The sequence below is a fragment of the Pavona decussata genome, unplaced genomic scaffold (genome assembly GCF_977016875.1).
Source record: "Pavona decussata unplaced genomic scaffold, jaPavDecu1.1 SCAFFOLD_192, whole genome shotgun sequence".
Lineage (NCBI taxonomy): Eukaryota > Metazoa > Cnidaria > Anthozoa > Scleractinia > Agariciidae > Pavona > Pavona decussata.
In genome coordinates this window covers 31,679-54,856 of record NW_028145601.1, presented here as the reverse complement: position 1 = coordinate 54,856, position 23,178 = coordinate 31,679, and the positions used below count along the sequence as shown (strand labels likewise).

Genomic DNA, 23,178 nt, shown 5'->3' with positions numbered 1-23,178 from the left:
GCCGGAAAACGCCTGCATTCTCACTAGGCGGTCATGTTGTCTCAGGATAATAAAAAGCTTTTTTTGGCACGGCAATCCTCGCACTGAATTCTCGTCTGGCCAGGCTTGCCGTGCGACTAGACATGGCCGCCGAGTGATGATTAATAGGCTGATTTAGCAACAGAACGGGAACGTCATTTGAAGACGCAAGAGCGCGCGGAAAAGTCTGGACGCGAGTCTTTTTTGACTATAAATGGGTATTCTTGATGCGCGCGCCGTTGTCAACTGATGTTACCGTTCTGTTGCTAAATCAGCCTAATGGTCTATTGCGGGGTAGGAATAGCTAGAACCCAAACTTCCCTGACAACGCCTCTCGTTAAAATACACTTAGGACCTTGGGTAGTGCAGTGTTTTATTTCTAATTGTATATTTTTGTAGAACTCGTAACAATAAACTTCTTCTGGCCACACTTCGAGATTTACACTGGAAAGCGGCTACTGATCCACCGGGAAATAGAGCATATCAAGGAGTTCAATTATTTCTGAAGGATCATGTTTACTTTATCCTTGATAAATCCTTCTTTTGAAAGCTATGTGGTTATAGGTAATACTATAATACTTCCAATTTTTGTAAAAATAAATAAATGAATAATAATAATAATGATTTTCTTGCTGCGGCAACAAAACGGTAAGTTTTATAAAAACTTAGCTGAACTAAGGTAAGGCTTATTGACGGGGTGCAACTTTGAGCGCGCAAAATAATTACATGTATTAGAATAAATCGAATAAGTCTAAAAGACTATGAAAGCACAATTAATGCACCTCGCCCTGAAACAATTTTGTGGCCGAATTGCCAGTGCGTATTTTCGACCAAACACACGGTAACTACACAGGATAGAATGGCACGGCTTTTTGAATAAATATTTCAACAAAAATTACAAATGAAAAAAAAAAAACAAAAACGAACTAATAAAAGACGATTTAGCGCTGGATATTTCAATTATGACTGAGATTTGTAGCATCATAATATGACCGTTACATGAAAATATCCACATCGTTTCATTTTCTTTGACTTCTTTCCGCTATATAACATCATTGTTTATTGAATATCGGTCAACGTAAGGTGCGAACCCTTACGTACAGTAACCAAAATGCCGTGGCAAAATATAACGCACTCCACTCCTCTGGCTGACGATGAATTTTTTGATTGACAGTTTGACTGCAAGGCGCTGTTTAAGGGTTTCTTGCGTGATTTAAAAAGCTTCACAAAGGCTTGGCAACGGCTATCTTGAGCTCCGACTGAGAAAAGAAGAGAAAGACACTGTCAGGCTCTCTGTTCAGGTTGGCGAGCGAAACGGGAGGAAGGGGAGGGAGAGGAGGAGGAAGGTACAGTTCACCGCACGTTTGTAAATAATAAGGACTTTCAGATCTGACATAACGTAACGTAATGCAACGTAACGTAGCGTAACGCAATATAACATTCATGCTCTATTCAAGATGCAGATTTAACAGGACCATATTTACACATTAAGAAAATGGGAAGAAGGCGTCTTGAAAAGAAAGTAGCGAGGTTAACCTTATGTAAAAACTCCCTGAAAAAAAAAAAACTAAGATCCTTGATCAAACATCAAGGTACAATTTTAGTTTAGACTTAAAATGCTGAAGGACATCAGCTTCCACCATTATCCTCGTACTACGATTACGAGATTAAGTACGAGTATGACTTTTCAAATCTAGTTTGCGTAGTTTAGGTAACCGCTTGTCACATCAATCTTGTTTTTAGGGTTTTCTTCTCTACTGGTAAGCAATGGGAAGAAGCGAAAATTCTGGGGATGCGAATGATTTGAAAATTGAAAGTCGTACTCGTACTTTAACCTGAAGGTCCATATTCGCTGCTCTGCGAACACTTTTTTTGTTGTAATTCCGAGTGAAGGCGAAACGAGAAGAACGAGACTGTTCGTTTTCCTTGTGTGGTTTGTGCTTGCGTTGTTGCCATGCTTACGCTTGCACTTTATACGTATTTGTTAAACTGCGAGCTGTCTCTCTTTTGCTGTAGAATCCGCGGGAAAGAACGCAAAAAACCGAGCAAGACTTCGCGGCTTCGTCGCTCGGGCGCGCGACTCGCCCCCAGAATATGTGCTCGCGTAGTTTTTTTGCGTTCTTACCCGTGGATTTTCGAGCAAAAGAGAGTCTGTTTGTTTGTTTGCTTGTCCTTTAGTTTTGATTGGACAAATTTACAAACTGGTGTCATGATGTGAAGCAATAGAAACACCTTCATTAAGTTTTAATCATAGTGTTTATCAATTTTCGCTCCACCGGGCCCTTGCGGTACATGGTCAGGAAACTAGGAAACCACTTAACAATTAGACGGCGAGCTCGAGGTTTCTATCGGCTGATAGTTGGCGAGGGGCGAAGCCCCGAGCCAACTATCAAAGGCGATAGAAACCGAGAGCGAGACGTCTAATTGTTTTAGCATACCTCAGTGATCGATCTATCAAGCAAAAAATATTTTTATTTCATTAATTTTGACATATTTGTGCAAAGATGCATGCTGAATCGCGCGCGCTCTGACAAACTGCCGTCTATCGATCGATAGACGGCACCTGTGTAGCCAATCAGATTGCTCGTTACGCGATAGTCGGTCACTGAGGTATGCTAAATATAAATAGTCTTTTCTTGTTTGCTTATATCTGCTTATTGTTATTATTATTATTATTATTTTTTCTTTTTTTATCTCTTTTTCATCGTTGATGTATCCCATTGCTGTTGTTTTTATGTAAATAATATTAAAAGCAAAGCAAACAAACAACAAAACAAAACAAAACAAAACAAAAAAGAAAAATCACTAGTAACCTAACACCTACCCTCTAGCTTTCTTTAAAATTCCTTTCAGCGGTTTCCTACTCTTCTCGCTCGCGGGCGCTACCAGGCGACTTTGATGGAGAACTTGTGATAGCAAACTTTCCTCTTTAGCTTTGGTAAGATCTTTCTCAAACTTGTCCAGCGCACTCAAATGCTGTGCTTGTAAATATAAACTTTGTTCCATGGCAAAGCGAAGCCTTCTCTCGAACTCTTCAACGCGCCGTCTCTCGTCTACAGGGGAAGGAAGGTGTTTGCTCGGACCTAAATGAGCAGTATCTTTCGATCGATTGTCATGCGCAGTTCCTTTCTTAGCACCTCTTTCTAAGATGTGGCTGAAAAAACGAAAGAAATTGTTATGCCCCAGTCTATGAAATAAATTTGCATATTTTCGGTCTCTTGTATTAAGATCAGATCTGGATGAACTGTGGATTGTATTGAATTTGTTACTTTACCATTGAAATTATCACCAACATTGTTAGACGCATTTGAAAACACTGTTGGATTTGCGTGGTATAAATAAACATCATCGTCATCATTTAATTAACAAAGCCTGTTAGTAGAACTGGAAAATTTTTTCCCAGTAATTCGGGTTACTGAGTACGACGCTTCAATTTTTTACTGTAACTAATTGATTTTCATTCGTACTTCATATCTGGACAAAACTAATCGTACCAGTTAAACCGCGTAAATCCCACCGGGTCACTCCTAAAAATTTGATCCGTCTTACTTTTTTAACAAAACAATAACATATATGAACATTAACATAAAACATAAAACAATAACATATATGAACATATATGAATTATTTCATATACTTTACATCAAAACAATAACAGTCGTCAAACAACGAGGAAATCCCGGCGTTTCGCCCCTATGCGGAATGCTGTCTTATCATATATTCTATCATGTGAGCCTAGGAGACGGTTTATGTTTTAAAGGGAGGAGAGGGCGGGTGGAATTCAATCCATCCAAAATAATTTCTACTCGGTAGGCCCCCGGAATCAAATTTTTATTCGGATGCCTTCCCCTGTATTGAAAACGTTCTGCAGACACACCTGAAAACACTTAAACTTGGGCAAAAAATTGTATTTCAAGCAAACCTGAGCCTTATCTGATCCTCTTCTGCCAGCTTGTTTGATAACAGAGGGGTCCCCTCTTGCGGCTCTGCGTTTGTGGGATCGAGGTTTTTCTCTTCACTAACCTCGTTATCGAACATGACGTCAACGGAGTAGTAGATGGACACAAGGAAACAAAAGCCTCCGAACAGCAGCAGCACCTAAAACCACAAACATGGCAGATTGTTTGCTTCCTGACACGCTCACACAGCATTGCGCGCAATATTGTTCTAACAATGTGAACACACGCTGCAACATTGCTCCTAATGAAGCACGTTATGGGTTCGCGTTTGCTTTGGGTTAGGCTCGATTTCTGCCGTTCCCTCGGTTCCGGCTTTCCTCTCCCGTTCTTCGGGGGTGAGAGTGGGCTCATTTCCCGAACAGCGGCTGGTAATCCAGCCTAAACCCAAACCAATCGTGCCTTGCTTGCACACGTTCATCCACGCTTGCCGTCAGGTCACGTGTATTTCTTTCGAGTTCTGATTGGCTCGTTGTGTTGTTTGCATCTCTTGTGATCGGCCGGAGCGAATATTCTGGTTTTGCTCTTGCGACACTCAATTGAAAACCCTTCATCATTTGATCTTTACAAAAGCCGTTCACACGACTATGTACACAGGGTTTTATTCTATAAATTGGGCAATGAAAGCTCAGTGGGCCCCCTTCTTTAATTTCAGGAGGCCCAAGAAAAGGAGCCCCCCAAAATATATTTGAACTTCTTTGTACAGTCTATTCAGAAGCAGCTCAAGGAAGTGCAGAAAACGAACACAGAAATAAACGAAGAAGAGAAAGGCAATTAAGACAGTAAAAGGCTATTATTTCAGAAGTATAGAGCGGCGGTCATATCAATCTTATCGTCAGTGATGTTTTCGAATACTTTAATTCAGAAAATAAGTACTTTTCCTTGGGCACAATTTTGTGCGCCCATTTGACGCGCCAACGTAAATTTTATGCTGCATAATTTCTGGAATATACGGAAATCCCGCAAAGCCGCGCTCTAGAACATCTACACACCGTTTAAAGCCTATTTAATTAATGAACGTTGTTACGCACGCAAAAGTTACCTGACAGTGAAAGTCAGCCACTAACGCTACAGACAGTGGAAGACATTGTTAAACGCAAGTCTAACAGAAAACACACCATTACACAAGGTGCAAATGCCCCCCCCCCCCCCCCCCCCATTTTTTGGACAATTTTTCAGTTTCTTTGAGAAATGATGCAATTATACAAACCTTGAGTGTCCTCTCGGACACCACGTCCTGAGGGGTGTAGAGTGGGGGCCTGGGGGGACAGGGTGGGGTGTCATTACTGTGAAGGTACTTGCCACTTGCGGCTTCTTCGACCAATCTGGAAACGAAAATAAGCATTGATTTAGCCTGCGAGCAAGCTCTCTTGGGGGTGGGGGGCGGGAGGGGGAAAGAGGAGAGAGCTTGCAACGATGTCTCAGGAATTTTCATTTCTGCGTTGAATTTTTCAACGCAAAATGCTGATTGGTGGATATTGAATTTGGTGCTTACGTCATTGCTCTTCGCGTGGGTCGTGTTGACAACACAAGTTTCGATTTGTGAGGGCTGCGAGAATTTCTCTAAATAACTTAGGTTTTCTCTGGAATAAAAACCCGAACAAAGTCAAGCTGCCAATGCTTTACTTCAAAGTAGCGATGTTCTTGCAGTTTTGCCTACGAGATTTGGGACAAGTTTGATATTTCAACCTTTTGCATCAAACAATGTTAGTTTTTTGCCCATTGCAAAGTTTCATTATCGACTACTTGATCGAAGAAACAAGAAGAATGGGGATGCCTGCCGCTTCGATTGCCGATATTTCAGATGGAGAGTCAAGGTCGGCCAAATTTAAACTTTTGTTTGGTGTTTGGTTCAGCCGATAAAAATATGAACATCTTTCAGCTTACGCCACAAATTAAAGCTTTCTGAATATATTGACTCAATTCCGAGTGTTTCGGTACGGCGTTAACAGCGAACAACCAGTTTTTTAGGGCAACGTTCTTTAGAAGCGCAATGATTTCCTTTTGATCTGGCACTCTCACGTCTGCATTTCTACTCGTTAACAACATCACAAATTTCACACGAGTTGAGTGTTCTGAAACCACATTGTCGATATTGAGAATAGCGTCCTCGTTCTCGGAGACCCGGCTGCAAAATTGAGATTCTTCCGATTTCCTTGCACTGCTTCTTTTTTCCCTGGCCGGACCGTGTCAAGTTTTCGACATTTTTTTTATGTCCAGTAGTTTTGTGGCGTTGACACTGCAGTGCAGTCGGCAAGATTCGCTTGACCCTTGGGACGACATTTATGACCTCGACCTTTTGGTCAATCGGCTTTTAGTGTGCTCACAATTAAGTAAAATCCTTCACTAAATTTTCTGATTTTTGTGGCACTCGGTAGGCATACTCCATCAGAGAAACTATAGTTTTTGTCAGCAAGGATTCCCGTCTTTCGAGGTGTATCTGATAACATTGTGCCTTTCACATGTTTGTTTACGTTTGCTATTGTTTCCGGTTTGCGCTGATTGGCCAAATTCTGACAGCTAGGACAGCAGGGAGCCGCGGGGAGTATTGGGGGCGGCATTCAAATTCCTGAGACAATTGCAAGCTCTCTCCTCTTTCCCCCTCCTGCCCCCACCCCCAAGAGAGCTTGCTCGCAGGCTAGCATTGATTAAAAGATGGAAGTCTAATCGCCGCTCCAATTGCACATAAATACATCGAAATAATGGCTTGAAGAGAAGAAAACCATAAAATAATGATTGAAATGACGAAGATTGAAAAAGGGGCAAACCTGAAACGTACTGAAGCAGCACCCTCGTTCCCAGGCTCTCTACTCGTCACGCTCCCTCCGACGTGAAGAGGAGAGACCCTGGGAACGAAGTTGCTGTGGTAGACTACTGAGGCTGGCTATTGGTTGAATTGGAAGCTACAAAACCCAGTCGCTAGAAATTTGACGTAGTTACTAAAAGGAAGGTTTTCATCCATCCAGGAAACAAAAACAACAAACAAGGCAGGCCGAGCACGTCCTTGTATTTTACCTGTGCCTCCGTTGTATGTTTTCAGGCGTCATGGACGAGCCATAGAAAGTCAACTTCCAATCTTTTAAGTAACCCCGGCTGTCATCAAACCCTGAAACAACGAGACAAATTAACATTACACTGGCACAACAAACAAACCAGTAGTATGACGGAAATTACAAGCAAGTCAGACAATAAACGGGGTTTGAGGCGAGTACTCGGAAAAAGGAAATCCGAGTGCTCCTGTCAGGAGTCGAACCTAAGACCTTCCGATTACTAGTTCGGATGCTCTACTGCTGAGCTACAGAAGACTCGAGGGAGCTGAGGCCATTAAACTATGTTCATGGGACAGAAAGTTCATGGTGTTGATAGTAATGATTCGATTTTCATACCATTGTCAATGACAATGAGCTGCCAAGTTCCTTGTGGTTTTTCTCCCCAGCATCGCACGGTAGAAAACGTCCAGTCCACGAAACCATCGGAGGATCTGCGAAAATAAATAATTAAATAAATAAATTACCGCGCAACTACAAGGCTTCCTAGTAACTAAAGTAGGAAAATTAACTTCTAGACTAATTCGCATTTTCCTCAAGCATTTTACTGAGCTCATACGAGGCGAGTTCATCGGTCCATATTCACACTCCCCTCGTACATTTTGTTCTTCGTCCCTGTTTCGTTGTGCCAAACCGACCAAACTCATGACATACGATATTTTTACATTTTTGGAGACCATCTCATTAGTCCCTGTTCCCCATAAATCAAAAAAGCTGGAATATTCTTGTACCTGTCGTGCTGTCTGGCTGTGGCCAATTTCGATGTTGTTCCCTCAGCAGATACTAGACTAACCATCAAGTTACCACGGTAACGGTGCTGTAGGTTCACCTTTAAAAGACAACGGAAAAAAGTGTAAAACGGTCAGTGGAGGAAACAAAGAACAATTGTTACTACAACCGGAAACGAGGAAGTTCCCACTTGTTGAAGGCCAACTATTTTGAGACCGAACTGGTTTACACAAAAACATCATCAACTACTTTCTGTCAGTCTATCAAAATAACTCTGTAACGTAAAGGCCCGTTAAAACGGTTTCAACATTTGCTTCAACTTGCGCTCAACACAGTTGTTGAACCAAATGTTGGGGCGTTTGAACAGGTCGTTCAACATTGTTGAAAGTGCAAAAAAAAAATGTTGAAAGCTTGTTGAAAGTGTGTTGTGAATCAAATTTAGATTGGTTTAAACTTTCATTCAACATCGATTCAAAATTTCCTTTGTTCTTGAAAATATTGAATGGCGTTGAAATCGTTTGAACACTCCGCTCATCCAACATTTGCCCAACATCCGTTCAACTTTTGTTGAACGAACGTTGGTCAAATGTTGAAACCGTTTAAACGGACCTTAACTCTACAGAGTACGTGTTGCACTTCTAAAGTAATCAGGCTGTAACATTTATGTAAATAAACAGTCTGGATAGCAGCAAGCTTGTTAAAGTCTAAGAAAAACTACAACAGTTTTGATTTTGAAAGACATGTTTCGACAGCTCTTCTGTTATCTTCAGTTTTTAATCTTAAAATACAACGTTGAATTTATAATACATACACACAAATACTAATGAGAAAAAAAAATTGTAACAGAATAATTAAAGAATACGTGACAATGTGTGACCACAAAGAGGTTTTACTGAAACTTGTAACAAATAAATTAAAAACTCTCTTTATTAGAATTTCTATGTCCTTATTTTAAATTCAACATTGTACTTTACGATTTAAAACTGAAGATGACAGAAGAAATGTCTAAACATGTCTTTAAAAATCAAAACTGTTGTAGTTTTTCTTAAACTATTAAATACACAGCCAGGGCCGAGTTGCTCGAAGCATGGTTAGCGCTAACCATTGGTTAAGAGGTATTAAAACCTATAGGTTGTCATGGCACTTAACCCGGGTTAGCGCTAACCATGCTTCGAGCAACTGGGCTCTGGTGAAAAACGTAAAGAAAAAGTGATTCCCTTACAGTAACAGTCACGTGTTCCAGCGTAATCACTTCTGTGACTTTGTCTTTAGAAACTGCAAAGAAACAAAAGAAAGTAACTTAAAAGGGCAAGTTAGCACAAAGGCCAATTAGTCCACATGGCCGTAAGGCTTGGTTCACACTAGCGACGGAAGCGGAATCGGAATTGGAGTCGGAATCAGAAGAATCTTGTAACCTAGTGTGAATCGATACGATGGAAGCAGAAACGGAAGCCTCGCTTTCGTTCAAAATGCCGGAAGGCTGACGTTTTCCGTTCCATATCTCGTGTAAAGGAATTGAAATGAGCTATGCGATTGGTTGATTCATCTGCTTGCACTTCCCATGCCGATCAACCAGTTCGCACTAGATCACTAGCGAAGGAATCCGATTCTGTCTCCGTTGTTTGATTCTCACTGGAACGAAGGTTCCTTTCGCTTCCGATTCCGACTACGCCTCTGATTCTGCCGCCAGTGTGAACAAACCTTAACTGGTCTGCGAATACAGCCGCCCCTCACTGCTCCCGGGGTGGTTGTATTCGCAGGCTAGAACGTTAATGGCTAACAGAGAAGTAGCCTGCATTACAGACGGAATTAATCGCCAGTAATAACCATGGCGATTTATTCCGCCTGCGGTGCACGCTAACAGAGACGTTTGCAAGTAACATACCGTAATATTTTTCTATAAGTTGATTGCTTGAGAGTGGAATTTGTTTCTCAACATGAAGAACAGGTGTTGCCCAGGATGTCATCCAAGGAACTGCTTCCCAAGCCTACAGAAACAAAACATCAAACAACAAAGAATAAAAACATCCGCCGTGATCTACTGGGAACTTCACTCGACGAGAAAAGAAGGAGCATTGCTTTGATTGATAACTAGTTTACAGGGAGCTTTAGCAACGACGACGGCGAAGGCAAAGAGAACGTCAAAAAAGCAATAGGCTTAATAGGTCTTAATAACCAAAACAACAACTCTGCACGTGCATTACACTTTTCGTTACATTTCTTTGCCGTCAATGCATGACTAGGACGTAAAATTTGCTGATGGAACGTTTTATGGAGGACGTAAACACAGGACGACGAATTTTTCTTTCTCTTTCTAAACTTGGGTGCGGTCTCCAAGAATTCAACTCAAAGAAAATTTCACTTGTATTTGACATTTAGAACGACTTGGAATAAACGCAACGAAATTTTAGAAAATCGCGAATTCATTTTAATAGTGATGTTTTTGCTACCGTTGCCGTCGTCGTTGCTAAAACTCTCTTACTTTCGCTCAAAGTGGACGCAAGTTTCGCGGGACAGTTACCTTAGCCGTGTTCACCAGTCGCCATGAGTCCAGCAGTCCAAATCCATACTTATGACTGTGGTGATATCCAGCTCCGTTGGTAAAGTAATCGTCATCATCGACGTTATGCTGAAAAAAAGGTGAGTCATTTAAAGCATGTCATTTATAATAGTAATTGAACTGAGTGGAGTGCAATTTGGTCTGAAATCATACGCGTGATTTCAAAATCGAACGAGCGCGCAGCGCGAGTTTGATTTTGAAATCACAAGTATGATTTCAGACCAAAATTGCACGACATAAAGTTCAATTACCACTTTATTACACCTATTTTGAAATCACAGAGTATCATTGTCAATATGAATATTCTATTTTTGTTACTTCATTTCCATTTTGATGGGCAAAAGAAAGGATGCGATTTAGAATGGTGCAATTTGGGAATAAATCGCACTGTTGAGAGCCAATCAGATTGCAAGGATCACCAGTGATTTCAAAATGGATGTAATAAAGCATGACATTAGTTGATATAAATTTTGAACCTTCCTCATTGAAGGGGGCACAAAGACAAGAGCCACACACATTTTAATCCCTGTAACCTCTAATATCAAAGAACAAATTCTCCTATCTTGTCCCCTTAATTTTTTAGAAAAGTACTGGGGAGAAGTTATTTAAATGCCAAGAAAATTCACCTTGGGTGATCATATCCTTAATTCTCATGAGCTCAGAGGTTGAATAAGCACTGATATTACAAGGAGAAATTTGATGCATACCTTGACGGAAGATATAGCGATGATGTGTTGAACATCTCTCCAGGAAAGACAAGGTCTGAAGAAGAAACGAAAAATGATCTTTGCTATGGCAAACAATTTAGGACTTGATGTGTGTATGTAAGAGTTCATTCTCGTCGCTGTTAAAGATATAGACCAGTAACGTTCTAACAGCTTTGCAGTAGAGGATTCATGATTTCCTACCTGGCCTGTAACATAAGAGCGATCATTCCAGCAGCTAATGGCGCTGCCGCTGAAGTTCCAGTGTGTTTGTCTGTGCAGCCTGTACCAGTCCCAAGACGCCAATCAGTTGTCACCTAGATAAACAACGTCATTGACAACATTAATATATTAAAAAATAATGGTACATTGAGTGCACAATGTCACATTGAATGGACTAGTGGAGGCACGGTGGTGTTGTGTTTTGCTTAAACATTTATTGATCTCCTACTTGATTTATTTACCGTACAGTAACTTTCCACACCAAAAATTCGTACTGTCCGTGCGAGGGTACATGTCCAGACTATTCTTAGTTTTTCTGGGAATTATTTTTGTGCGACTCGCGCCATTCATTTTCCCGATCTACGCTCCTCTTGGCGGCTACACGCGTACAATGGCGCCAACTAAAAAGGTTAAATTAAGTTTGAAAGCTTTTGGGTTACAATGTCAGATTTCTAAGTAGTCCTAGTGTAAATCAAATTTTATGAGTGTGCATGTTTTTCCTGGAGCGTTTTCGCCCGCTTGTGTTGTTTAAAAAATAAAGTAACCGAAAACAGATCAATTTTATCTTACATTACTTTGTCCACCATGAGCAGGGATTGAAAAATATCTTTTTTATTCGTTTCTGCACAAAATTCAAAAGACGGGTCGTGTTGCCAATATATATTTAAAGCATTGGAGGTAATTTGTTGTCTCCTGGAGACAAGAATTTACTGACTTCTAGCAGGGACGTGGTCTCATTCACTCAGAAGCCTTTTTGGGAATCAAGCGCCAAGCCGACCACACGCTGGCATTGTGGGTGATCACAAACTTCCCGCTCGGCAGTCAAGTGCTCTACCAACTGAGCTCACTGGGACGGCTTGGGTGTGTAGTTGTCATAGTAACAATTCCATTCTTGGATCTCCTGGAGGAGGTATTTTTTTTATAACTGGCAAGAAATCCAAGAAATCCGGATCCCTCTTTCCCCAAACAAACACATCCTATACAACTCTATGAAAATACTTTCACTAAATAACTGCTTGCTTACAATGTTTCTCTGCATTCCTTGTCCACTGCTGTATGTAACAGCTAGCATGGCAGCACAATGTTCCGCATAATATGGCATGTCCCCTAACTCATCTACAGCACCTACAAAAGAAATCAGTCCAATTAACACGATTACATGCCCTTTTCAAGTTTTCCATGATGATAAAGTGGTCACATTTCACAGTGTCAAAATGCGTAGTGTTTCTTTCTACAGAGTGAAAATCTTTTTCTTGGTTCCTTTTTGTGTTTTTTTAATTGTTCATCTTCATCCTTTTTATTCCCTAAAAAAATGCTTTCTTAGTGATTTGTCACCAGAAATATAATTTTCAATGACTTTCCATGACCCACATTCAAAATCCACGACTTTCCAGGCCTGAAAATGAAATTACAAAATTACATGACTTTCCAGTTTTTCCATGACCTGTACGAACCCTGACTAATTAAACATGTTTCAAATTTGTTGGCCCCTGTACCTTCCACGTTCTTACTAACCTATGGTCACTGTGTAAATGGAGTTTGCATATCCATCAAAGTTGCAGTTATCTTTGAAATGTCCTCCATTGCCAGATGCAACAACAAAAATACTACCATATCCCTTCCGTCCAGCGAGCACGCCATGAGCAAGGGCAGCCTGTGGGTAAAACAAATTACAAACAATGCTGGCTATCAAAATACAATGAAAGGCCAGAATAAAGACCAGGATGTTCAATGCTTTATTTATACCAGCAATTAAAGGCTAGGATGTTCTCAGCAGACATGTTATATGCGTATGTTTTGGATCGCTTAATTCTTACCTGCACTGTGCATGTCAAAGGTTAAGCACATGACTGAAGCTTACCCTGATTTCAGTACTTAACATTAAGTTTATTCAAAACTTACGTAATGCATGGTCACAAGTTAACTGACGTAAATAAAAACTTAATGCGTGCCTAATCCCTGACGGCGAGGTGAACCCGACAGGAAGAGTACAGGAACCGTGAAAGACAGGGTGGCTAAACAACAACTACACTGAACAAGAACTGACATATCACCTCACAAGACGTTAGCATGTGAGCAAGTCTCAGTCTTCCTTTGTGACCACACAAAGTACAGCGACTAGGAGTATTGCTACTCCCCATTGAATGCCAGTCCATCGTAGGGTTACTGCCATCAATATGTTGTCAGTACTTATTTTAAAATATACACCTGGGTGAAGAGAGACAATGGGTTGCAAAGTTCTTGTCCAAGGAAACAACACAGCAATGAAGAGATCAACCTAGCCTTTCACTAACGCCTATCTGATCAAAAGCCCGCCATGCACCTCACCTCCACATTAACAACAGCTATCAAAATATGTTCAAGTTACAGTTACTGGTATATTTAAAAACAATTTACAAACCTGTGCCAGCTGATGAGGCCCATCAACAGTCTTTCCATTGTCATCAGGTCCCCAGCTGAGGAAAAATGGCAAGAGAATTTAATGTCATAAACCAGTGCTGATAATTAACAGTTATTCTGTGAAATTGCGCAGAATATTGCCTGATATCTGTTGTGTACAGATGACAAATTGAGTGCACCATGACCATATTGGCTAGCACTGACAGGCAAACAAGCTCAACAACTTTACTAACATCAAACATTTTTTTTTACATTTAATATGGAACTTGGCTGACGAGCATGTAACCTTATCTGTGTGAATAAGCTTCTTCCAAATTTATTTATCCTCTATCTTTAAAGTGAGTCCTTGGTACACAGGTTTGTATAATGTATTAAATAACTTCCTTTCATCTGGACATAAAACTAACTTTTAGAAGAATTAAATAAAGAATGGCAGTCCGACAGGCCTCCCCAGACATGCTGCTGTGTATATATGCATGAAGCAATACTAAAATTATATCAATTGCATTCAACATAGGAAGAACGCGCTCCCAGATTGGAGTCAAGATTGTATGAGACAATGTTGATTGCTTGAATGAATGGATGGATCTTGGGATGCATATCTGGCATTCCCTGCAGATTTTTTTGCAGGGGTTGATGACATCACTAAGGAGAGAGAACCTGGGATCAAGATCATCGAATGCGCCCCCTAATCTTTGATTACTACTAGTAATAACACTTTAAGTCAAAGACGCATTGCAATGATACTGACCTGCAGCTGTATATATCATTGATGTGCATCTTACTGTTGAATGCCATGGCCTCAAGACTGTCTGTCATAGGCCCATCTAAGATTCGCACCCCTAAGAAAAAGATTTGCATACAAAAATTACTAAATAAAAACATAATCCCTAAATAAAATGAGATTTCATCATTAATTGTGTAACTATTTGACAAATGATAAATTATGGTCCTTTTCATTTGTAAAATTAATTATTTTATTGTCAATGTTTCACCTGGTGATAGAAACCTAGTGATAGAAACCTAGGGATAGAAAAATCATAATAATTAATTATTAATAATTATTATTAATTGATTATAAAATTATTTAATACCTGATACTTTTGCACCATAAGCCACTCCCACTGCACAGTACGTGTTAGGCACAGCGGCAATTTCACCAGCACACCTAATTCAATCAAAATGAATCCAATAATTAAAAAAATCTAAACTTTTATGGTACACGCTGTACATTTTTACACACCATAAAAATTGTTCAGCTATGAATTCAAAGTGATTATTTCAAAAATTAAGGAATACTTATATTTCTTTCCAGATCATTTTAATAATAATATTTTTATGTCTTCTCTTTAACTGGGTTTAAGTTGAGAATTGTTAATAGGTACCTTGTTCCATGATGGTTTAAACCAGCTTCATCTGCTCTAGGCATTGGATCATCATCATTTGAGTTTATATCCCAGCTACCTTCTGAACACTGTTAATGTATTGAATGTGATTTAAGTTTTAATTCAACCTACATTGTTTAAAATTGACAAGTTTTATATAATATTTCATTATACAATACAATAATTGATTTTTATAAAATTTTGTTTTTTTATATAATTTCATTTATTTATCATTGAAACTTATAATAATAACTTGTTAATTTAAACTAATTCCTAAGCCCTGTGCATGTCAGCTACTGTTTTAATGACAAAAGCCACATTTGATCACAATCTTTCAAGTGAACATATTTATTTCAAATTTTATTCTGGCCCTTGATATACTGTTGCATGTTTTAGTCATGCTTATATAGAGTACAGCCTCAGGTCTGGTTCACACTAGCAACAGAATTGTGACAGAAGCAGATTCGGAATCAGAGTCGGAATCAGAAACATTTTCTGACCTAGTGTGAATCAATATGACAGAACCAGAGCAGAGGCCTCGTTTTCGTCCAAAATGGTGGAAGGCAACCATACATGTTTTCCAACTCTAAATCTTGAGTAAAGGGATTGGGAATGAGCTATTGTGATTGGCTGATTCTTCTGTTTGCGCTTCAAATTCCGATTGATCGCAAGCGACGAAATCATAAAGAAAAAGAAAAAGTCTGATCCTTGCAATTCCGATTCCCTTGAATTAAGATTGCGGTTCTGTCTCCATTTTTTGAATACACAATGGAACAGAAGGTCCCTTACACTTCCAATTCTGACTCCACATCCGATTCCATCTCTAGTCAGAACCAGCCCTCATGCCTCACCGGCGAAAAGATTACTTTTATTTATTTTTTTTTTATTTAGGAAAGCCTTCAACTGATTTTACACTGTAAAGAGCATTAGAACATCTTATGGTTACAATGCGCTATTTATAAGTATTTTTATTTCGTTAGTTAGAAAAAGAGGATACGTGAATGAGTGAGGGAATATATAGAAAGTGAATTGAAAGTTCAAAAGTAACAATCCCCACCTGGGAAGTAATCTTCTGGAAATTATCAATTCATTCATTTATTTGAATATTTCTTAGACCTGAATTGGAGATTGCAAAATGTTGCCTTCCCTGCAGAGGATCTGTCCCGAGGAAGAGTATCCCTCCAGAAGCAAGTGTGCAGCATAGCCTTTAGTTAGTATTTTTAAATTCTTCCTTCTAAATAATAGAATTTTTAAGAAAATTATCATCTGATGGTAATTTATGAGGCATATTTTAAAGTATTGTAATTTTAAAGTTACTGCTGGCAATTTACATAATTTTCTAGTACATATGATGAGCAATAATAATACTATCTGCACCTATCAACCTATTACTTCCTCTAGACATCCCAAGCCACCATCCAGCATTGAACAATTTGAAGGAACAGTTATGAATAAATAATATTATTTCCATATATTATACCAGGTGTTGTCATTATCCAATACTTACATAGTTGTCAAGGATGTCTGGATTGGTCCATTCCACACCTTGGACAAACAAATATATCACTGTTCAGTGAGTGTAAAGTAGCCTAGCTTGTGTTATTTGCATCACTACAGATCTACCTGAACATGTACAGGGGCTTCAGCAACTTGAGAAAAACAAATCAGAGCTGGTCAAACAAGGCAGTGGTCTGAGACCACTCGCAAAAGTATTTATAAGTGAAAACTAAAACAGTAGATGGCTATCTGAGTTGACGTACAGATGCCAGTATACCACCTGTGCCCGCCAGAGAGAGACTTTAAAGTTTTTAATCAGTCCTTTAACCCTTTAAGCCCTAATATCACAGCATCCCTCACACACGCTCTTTTGGTTAGAGCATCTGCAAGGGAGGCTATAATATCAAAGAACAAACAAATTCTCCTATCTTGTCCCTATACTTTTCTTATAAAAGTACGGGGGAGATGTTATTAAAATATTAAGAGCATTGACCTTATCCTTGATTCCCGTGTCCTCAGGGGTTGAATAAACAATGAGAGAAATTTGATGCTGATCACTGTTAGGGCTTAAAGGGTTAAGGCTACCAGGGTATGGCTCAAGTTTGCTTTCACCCCTCATGGATATACATACAAGTTCTATCTGATATAAAAAACTCAGTTAAAAATATAATAATTGCTTACCATCATCAATAACTGAAACAACTACTCCACGTCCTGTAATATTGTTCTCCCAAACACCAGTGACATTAATGTCATGTCCTATGAAGCGTAAATTATCCTGCCATAGAACATAATATCAGTTCAGATCTGCATTTTACTACCGGTAACAACCAGGAGCTACCATGCCAATTTTAACCCAAGATTTTCGTTCTTAGTCAGGGGGTACTCAAGTATATACATTTTGTAATGGGAGGTGTGTAGACCTTTTTAGAGTTTGAAATTCATGGTGGAGAGGATAGAAATTTCTGACGGACTTTTTTGGGTGGAGAGATGTTGCCAGGAACATTTTTAGGGTTTTCATGCAAAGAATCTTAAATGTGCGGTTCCAGAAAAATCCATACCCACCCCAAGGAAAGTCATTAAAAATTCCTAGGGGGAGGGGGGTCTTAAAAGTCAAAATTTTAGAAGCAATATATGAAGCTAAACTGGAATTTCCTGGGGGAGGGAGGGTGCAAAACAAAAAACCCTCCGTTGGGGGAGTATGGATATTTTCTGGAACTGCACAATTGACTTTTTTGAGTTACGTTCTTAGGCCGTTTGACTTTATTGGGGTCCAGTTTCAGTTTAATAGGACCTTTCTGGGTTTAATAAACATGGCCTCATTTAAATCTCCCTGTCAATAACATACCAGAGTACCCCACCCCCTCCCCTCAGGACAGGGGGTTAGAGAAGTGCTTAGTAATGCATTTACTTAAGGTTGAAATGAAGGTTAATAGTTAAGACGCATGCTGCATACTGCTAGCATTAACAATGTTAAAAGCATCCTGTGAGATGATGAAGAAACAAAGATGGTAGTAAAGAAAGAAATAAAAAGATAGTTAATTTTATAAAACTTGGTCAGAGCAATATTACTCATCTTCCTTCATCACAAGTTATTTCCTGACTTGTAAAATTCCCTGCACATGGAGTGGTGGAAGCATTCGTATCACAGTATAATCACAGCCATTCAGTCAATTAATATTACAGACTCTTGTTTTTTTAAAATCAATTGAATGTGACTGCTGTTAAGTGCTACGCTTATTCAACCAAGGGTGTAGTGAGGTAACATTAAGTCGATTAGAACTACAATGAATAAGCATGTATATTCAATTACGGATCAGAGCCCAGCGAAAGAGAGAAATTTACTACATTTCAAAACTTATCGAGCCTCTCGCATTATAGATAGTTTCAATTCAGGCTACAAGAACAACAAATAAATTAATAATGATTAGACAACTCTAATCTTACCAAGTGCCATTGACTCGGAAAATACTGATCCTTAAATTGTAGACTTCGTTTGTAACGCATCCTAACAATCTCTTGTCTTGACCATTCGATTTTAGGATGATTTGCTAAATGTTCCGTAATAATATCTTGCACTTTGCCAAGTTCGTGTCGTTTGATCCCACTTTGATTAAAGAATGTATCGTGTACATACAGGTAGTGCCCTACAAGTCCACCGATTTGGCCGCGGTTAACGAGGCCCGCCTCGTCTGCTATGCGGTCTGCTAGCGTATGGAGATCAGATATATTAACATAATGTTCCATCGGTATTCGGATCGCCCATGATGATGAGAAACTTGTTGAGTTCGCTGCTCTTTTGCCGTGGAATTCTTCACTGTTACTTGAAAAGCTGGTCATCAAAAGAACAAAACCATACCAGCACAAAGACATAAAAAGCCGCCATTCCGGCAGCTTAATGGGCATAACAAGTCACTAGGAGACTGGACGAAGCATTCGCGGACATTTCAACGAAGACAACCGCGAAAACTACGAAGAAAGTCGATAAAAATGTGGCGTTTCCTCTCTCCTTTTACCGCCATTCTTTCACTTGCATGTAACCAGGCCTGCCTTTGTTCGAAGCAAACCGGAAGTCAGCGAAGACATTTCAAAACATCTTTCACTCGCACTGGATCCTGGGTATTTTTTATTAGTACCCAGTTTTCTTTCAGCGCAAAACCAACATGGCGGATGTTTGAGTTAAATTCGGAAAGATATGTGGCAACTTATTCGGCGATTTTCGTCATACATAGCGATGAGCTCCTACGAGGTGAAACACAGTGTTAAAGGACATGAATTTTACATTGCACTGGAGAAAGGTTGTTGTTGTGTTCAATCTTGACATCATTAGTTTAACAAATACGTAGGTTAGTTGCAGAGCTCTCAAGTCGATCTCTCCGCCGGCATGTTTGTTACGCAATCGGATGCAATCGTACGCTCTCACGCTGAAAGAAATATTTCTCATGCATGATTCTTTTTATTGTAAACGTTTCACGAAACATTTAATAGGCCCCGCGCATTCTCTTTGAATGTAAGTTAATTAAGGGACAGAGCTGAATGGGATGTGCCATTTATTATCCCCCCCCCCCCCCCCTTATTTCTGACAGCCCCTATGAAAGAGAACCACCCTCTATAGGGATGGCCGGGGTGGGAGGGTTTTAGAAAATTTTTTTAACTGTCCCAATAATGTCTATGTACTGGTATGCATGAGTCCTTGGCTTGAAACTCAGGCTAGAAGTTTGTAACATCATGTCTAGAGAGAGTTTGTAAACATCATGTGTAGAGAAACAAGAAAGGCCAATTGTGCAGCTCGAGGTCGTTTATCCTTAAGAAGCACATTTTAAGAAATTTGGACACCCCTAGATCTTTTCTGAAATCAGATCTGCTCTTCGAAAATGCAAAAAGTTGACTTGTTGTTTTTAATTACTCTTTCTTTTCCCACGAGGCTTGTGCAAGTTCAAGTATTTGTTTAGCCCGTGTGCTTCAGCCAAGAGGACCTCACTGTAAATCAGTCTTGTGATGTTGGCATCCTCATTAAAGACTGATATGTTTTCGCCCATGTTCCTGGCTGCATGTCAGTGTATTGCATTTTTCAGCTCTGTCTAATTTACCCAAATTTAACCCCGAGACAATACCAATCAGTGGTGTTCCCTCTCCCAGGACACAGGGGCAGCTTGGGAGTTCCGACTTTTTGGCTCAAAAGATTTATATGCCCATTTTGCGCAAAATCCTTTCATTGTCTCTGCAACTAGTATGCAACTTTTCATCCCCTGGCATTGTGTTTTCACCAGGTCTTGTTGTGGGTACTGTCGGATTTAGTTTTTGAGTGGCAGATCTTTTTATATGGTCTCAGAACTGTACCAGTCATTGAGTCTGTAGAGTCTGACAGAACTCAACAAGAAACTTGCCACACATGCAAAAGGGCATGTTTGGTGATGTGCACCACATTTTAACAATTTTAGAAGTTACGTGCACTAATTGTATAAAAACAGTAGGCTTAAGAGCAAAGCACAGTTGGAATTGACAGTAGTAGTAGTAGTAGTAAAACTTTATTTCAACTCGGATTGAAGAGAAGTAAGCGCTAGTATCTCCGAGAAATAAATACAGTGAAAAATATATTGTACAATTTACTAGTCAAGTCAAGTCACTACGACCAAATTTTGGACCCGGGTTTGACTTTTTAAAGAAAATGTGTAGTTTTCAGGAGGGGACTTCATCTGTAAGGACTTGTTGCAGGAATTAGTCCAGGGAATAAGTCCCCTTGTATATGCAGCCTTTCATGTTCAACACTTTCATGCATGCACTAGAAAACTGGCTCCAGATATCTTTTCTAGTATCACTACCATGCCATGTGCAGTATTTATCAATGACTAACTAAAGGCATTAGATAAAGCATTAAGTAATAACAAAAAATTATCATTTTGTTTTGAAACACTAACTTAATTTAAGTACCAGTAATTTTGTGAAGGTTTTTGCAAAACCACTCTGATGTTTTTCAACCATTATTTTCAACTTAGGGAAGGCTGTGTTACAGTATGAAAATGAAGGACACAATACTATGAACATGTACCATACCCAAGTTCCCACTGAATACAGAGGACAGGGTATCGCTCGTCACCTGGCTAAAGTGAGTACCATTGTCAAATTGACTAAATTTAGTATGCAATTTTAGATACTAAATTCGGGGTCGTGTAAAACTATGCATCGATAGACGCATGATGCAGGAGGCAGGAGCGTGCTTGCGCCTTCATTCAGTGTGGTCTCACCTACTCCATATTTCTTCTTATATTGAGTTTCTTTTGGATGCAGTGTGGCTTCGATTTGTATAGATATATAAATATAGACACCCCTGGTTTTTTTTTTAATTTTTTCCTTGCTTTTTTATTTTATTTATTATTATTTTCTTTTTGGTATCTTATTTTTTTTTTAATTATTATTTTTTTTGTGTGTGTTCCGGGATGTTCCGGGGTGTTCCAGAATGTTCCATGTTCCAGGTTTTATTGACGACCATTATCAAAACCTTATCATTGTATTAATTAGTCTTGGTGTAAGGTAATTAGGCAACCAGAACATTGTGAGTATTGTAAGTATTGTAAATATTGTTTGTAGAGTCAGCTAGCAGTATACGTATGATAAGTATTGTATTTCTTAAAGTATACTGGGTTATAGTCATTAAAAATAGTATGTCTTGTTAATGTCAGTATCGTAATTGTTATAAGTAGTCTACGTAGTGTTTATTATTGTAAATTTTGGTGTTGTGAAAGGCTAATGATAAAAATAATAAAAGACATTTTTAAAAAATGTAAAAGGTGATTATTGTGTTACAAAGTGGCAGTTATGGTGCTATAATGGGACATGTCAGAGCCTCTTAACAAAGTTTTTTATTGCTACCTAAATTTGTGACAACTTTACTTAATGACCATATTATTCTCTGATGGCTTTCAATCCAGCTGGCCAGCCAATCAGAATGTATATTTAACTTTGGTTAAAGGTGGAACTGTCAAGTTGTATGCTCACTTTGTGACAGCTGACAGATCTGCTTCTCACAGTTTCTGGATTTTGATTGGATAATTAGATTTGAAGCAATCAGAAAGTTGTAAAAAACCAGTCAAGAACCTTGCAAACACTATATAATAATTATTCAGTAATTATTATTGTGGCACGCGGCACCATGAGGAATATCCAATTGTGTTAATTCCATCATCTTTCTTAGTGCTGTCCCAGTTAGCTTTTATCTTTCATTTGTCTCATTTTGTTTTGGTTTCTCTATTTGTTTGTTTTGTCCTGGTGGAGCTATCCTGTCAAAATGAAGGTCTGGTGGATGAATGTTACCAGCTGACTCAATTTTAAACTGGAGGTCAAAATATGTGTTGTGGTCATAACTGCTTCAGTGTTTTGTTATAGATATTTTTCAATTTATGAAACCCATTTCAGGCTGCACTGGACTATGCTGTGGGTCAAGATGCCAATGTTAAACTGACGTGCACATATTTACAGAAATATGTGAAGGACAACCCTTTGCCAGAGTATACATCACGCGTAGTTTGAAAAACCTCAGCGTCCTGCAATGTATGGAGTCCAATAACTATTGGCATTGGAAAGATGCAATGGAGCTTTGGTGGCTGCTTGGCCGTTCCTTGATTTGGGGCAATGTATTGACAAGTGCACACGTCATGGGACTAGATAATAAGTTTTAACACTCTCTGGTGTTAATCTCTGTGAAAAACAAAACTGATTTTCTATTTTATTAAAAGTACTCCGTAGCTGGTTATTTATTGTCCTATTTTTATTACAAATGGTTAGCACCGCTTTCACCCTCGCGTGTCTCCCTCCCTCTCGCTCCACGCTCTTTTTCCCGCCCCATATATTTATGAGCATGGCACGCAAGCTAGGCCTGGAAGTAAACAGCGAGGTAAAATTGGTACAGGCAGACTTCAGGGTGATCGCTTAAATTGGCCATAAAGATTTCAAAGATTGTATTCCACAATTGTGTCAGTTAGGATCGGCTTGCAAATCCACTTAAAACTGAACCATGGTAACCACATTTGTAGATTTAGGCCCATCCGTGCAACGCAATGTGCGGTTTATATGGGTCTGTGTCATAAAGCACCAAGCCCCAAGGACTGAGGTCACAGGCCAAAGTCTTCAAGCAGGTTCAAATCTAAATCGCTAAGACCTCCA

General features: G+C 39.3%; 2 protein-coding genes and 1 long non-coding RNA gene across 4 annotated transcripts in view; 2 read left to right on the top strand and 1 right to left on the bottom strand.

Annotated features, from left to right (window-relative positions):
* The window catches only part of LOC146461977 (uncharacterized), an 81,793-nt gene extending 79,149 nt beyond the window's left edge, over window positions 1-2,644 (top strand). Inside the window, exons 2-3 of the long non-coding RNA XR_014857264.1 lie at window positions 2,327-2,359; window positions 2,401-2,644. This is a non-coding gene — a long non-coding RNA (uncharacterized LOC146461977). The remainder of the gene's footprint in view (window positions 1-2,326; window positions 2,360-2,400) is intronic.
* Window positions 375-19,067, bottom strand: LOC146461976 (proprotein convertase subtilisin/kexin type 7-like). 2 transcript variants are annotated; one of them, XM_085086182.1, is made up of 21 exons: window positions 18,466-19,067; window positions 17,200-17,296; window positions 16,529-16,566; window positions 15,022-15,110; window positions 14,731-14,804; window positions 14,388-14,478; window positions 13,638-13,692; window positions 12,752-12,890; window positions 12,261-12,361; window positions 11,219-11,331; window positions 11,018-11,072; window positions 10,272-10,379; window positions 9,636-9,738; window positions 8,973-9,025; window positions 7,753-7,850; window positions 7,361-7,455; window positions 6,990-7,080; window positions 5,185-5,299; window positions 3,941-4,116; window positions 2,843-3,172; window positions 375-1,277 (listed from the first exon to the last, which is right to left on the bottom strand). In XM_085086182.1, the coding sequence occupies exons 1-21, from the start codon at window positions 18,922-18,924 to the stop codon at window positions 1,262-1,264; spliced, it is 2,496 nt and encodes an 831-aa protein (XP_084942308.1). In that variant the 5' UTR covers window positions 18,925-19,067; the 3' UTR covers window positions 375-1,261. The 2 variants fall into 2 exon arrangements, with proteins under 2 accessions (XP_084942308.1, XP_084942309.1); XM_085086183.1 differs by lacking the exon at window positions 15,022-15,110 and having other exon boundaries at window positions 18,466-18,507.
* A 77-nt stretch (window positions 19,068-19,144) lies between these two features.
* On the top strand, window positions 19,145-22,768 carry LOC146461975 (protein NATD1-like). The gene is made up of 3 exons (XM_085086190.1): window positions 19,145-19,316; window positions 21,015-21,124; window positions 22,432-22,768. Exons 1-3 carry the CDS (start codon window positions 19,214-19,216, stop codon window positions 22,543-22,545), a joined length of 327 nt encoding a protein of 108 aa, XP_084942316.1. The 5' UTR covers window positions 19,145-19,213; the 3' UTR covers window positions 22,546-22,768.
* The last annotated feature ends 410 nt before the right edge of the window (window positions 22,769-23,178 follow it).

Bases quoted from the DNA above. Each gene is read 5' to 3' on its own strand.
- LOC146461975 (XM_085086190.1), top strand. From the start codon at position 19,214: ATGTGGCAACTTATTCGGCGATTTTCGTCATACATAGCGATGAGCTCC. The intron at 19,317-21,014 runs GTTGTTGTTGTG...TTTTCAACTTAG, and splicing joins TTACATTGCACTGGAGAAAG to GGAAGGCTGTGTTACAGTAT. The intron at 21,125-22,431 runs GTGAGTACCATT...AACCCATTTCAG, and splicing joins TCGCTCGTCACCTGGCTAAA to GCTGCACTGGACTATGCTGT.
- LOC146461976 (XM_085086182.1), bottom strand. From the start codon at position 18,924: ATGCCCATTAAGCTGCCGGAATGGCGGCTTTTTATGTCTTTGTGCTGG. The intron at 16,567-17,199 runs GTAAGCAATTAT...TGTTTGTCCAAG, and splicing joins TGTTTCAGTTATTGATGATG to GTGTGGAATGGACCAATCCA. The intron at 12,362-12,751 runs GTTAGTAAGAAC...TTTCTTTTGTAG, and splicing joins CATTTACACAGTGACCATAG to GTGCTGTAGATGAGTTAGGG.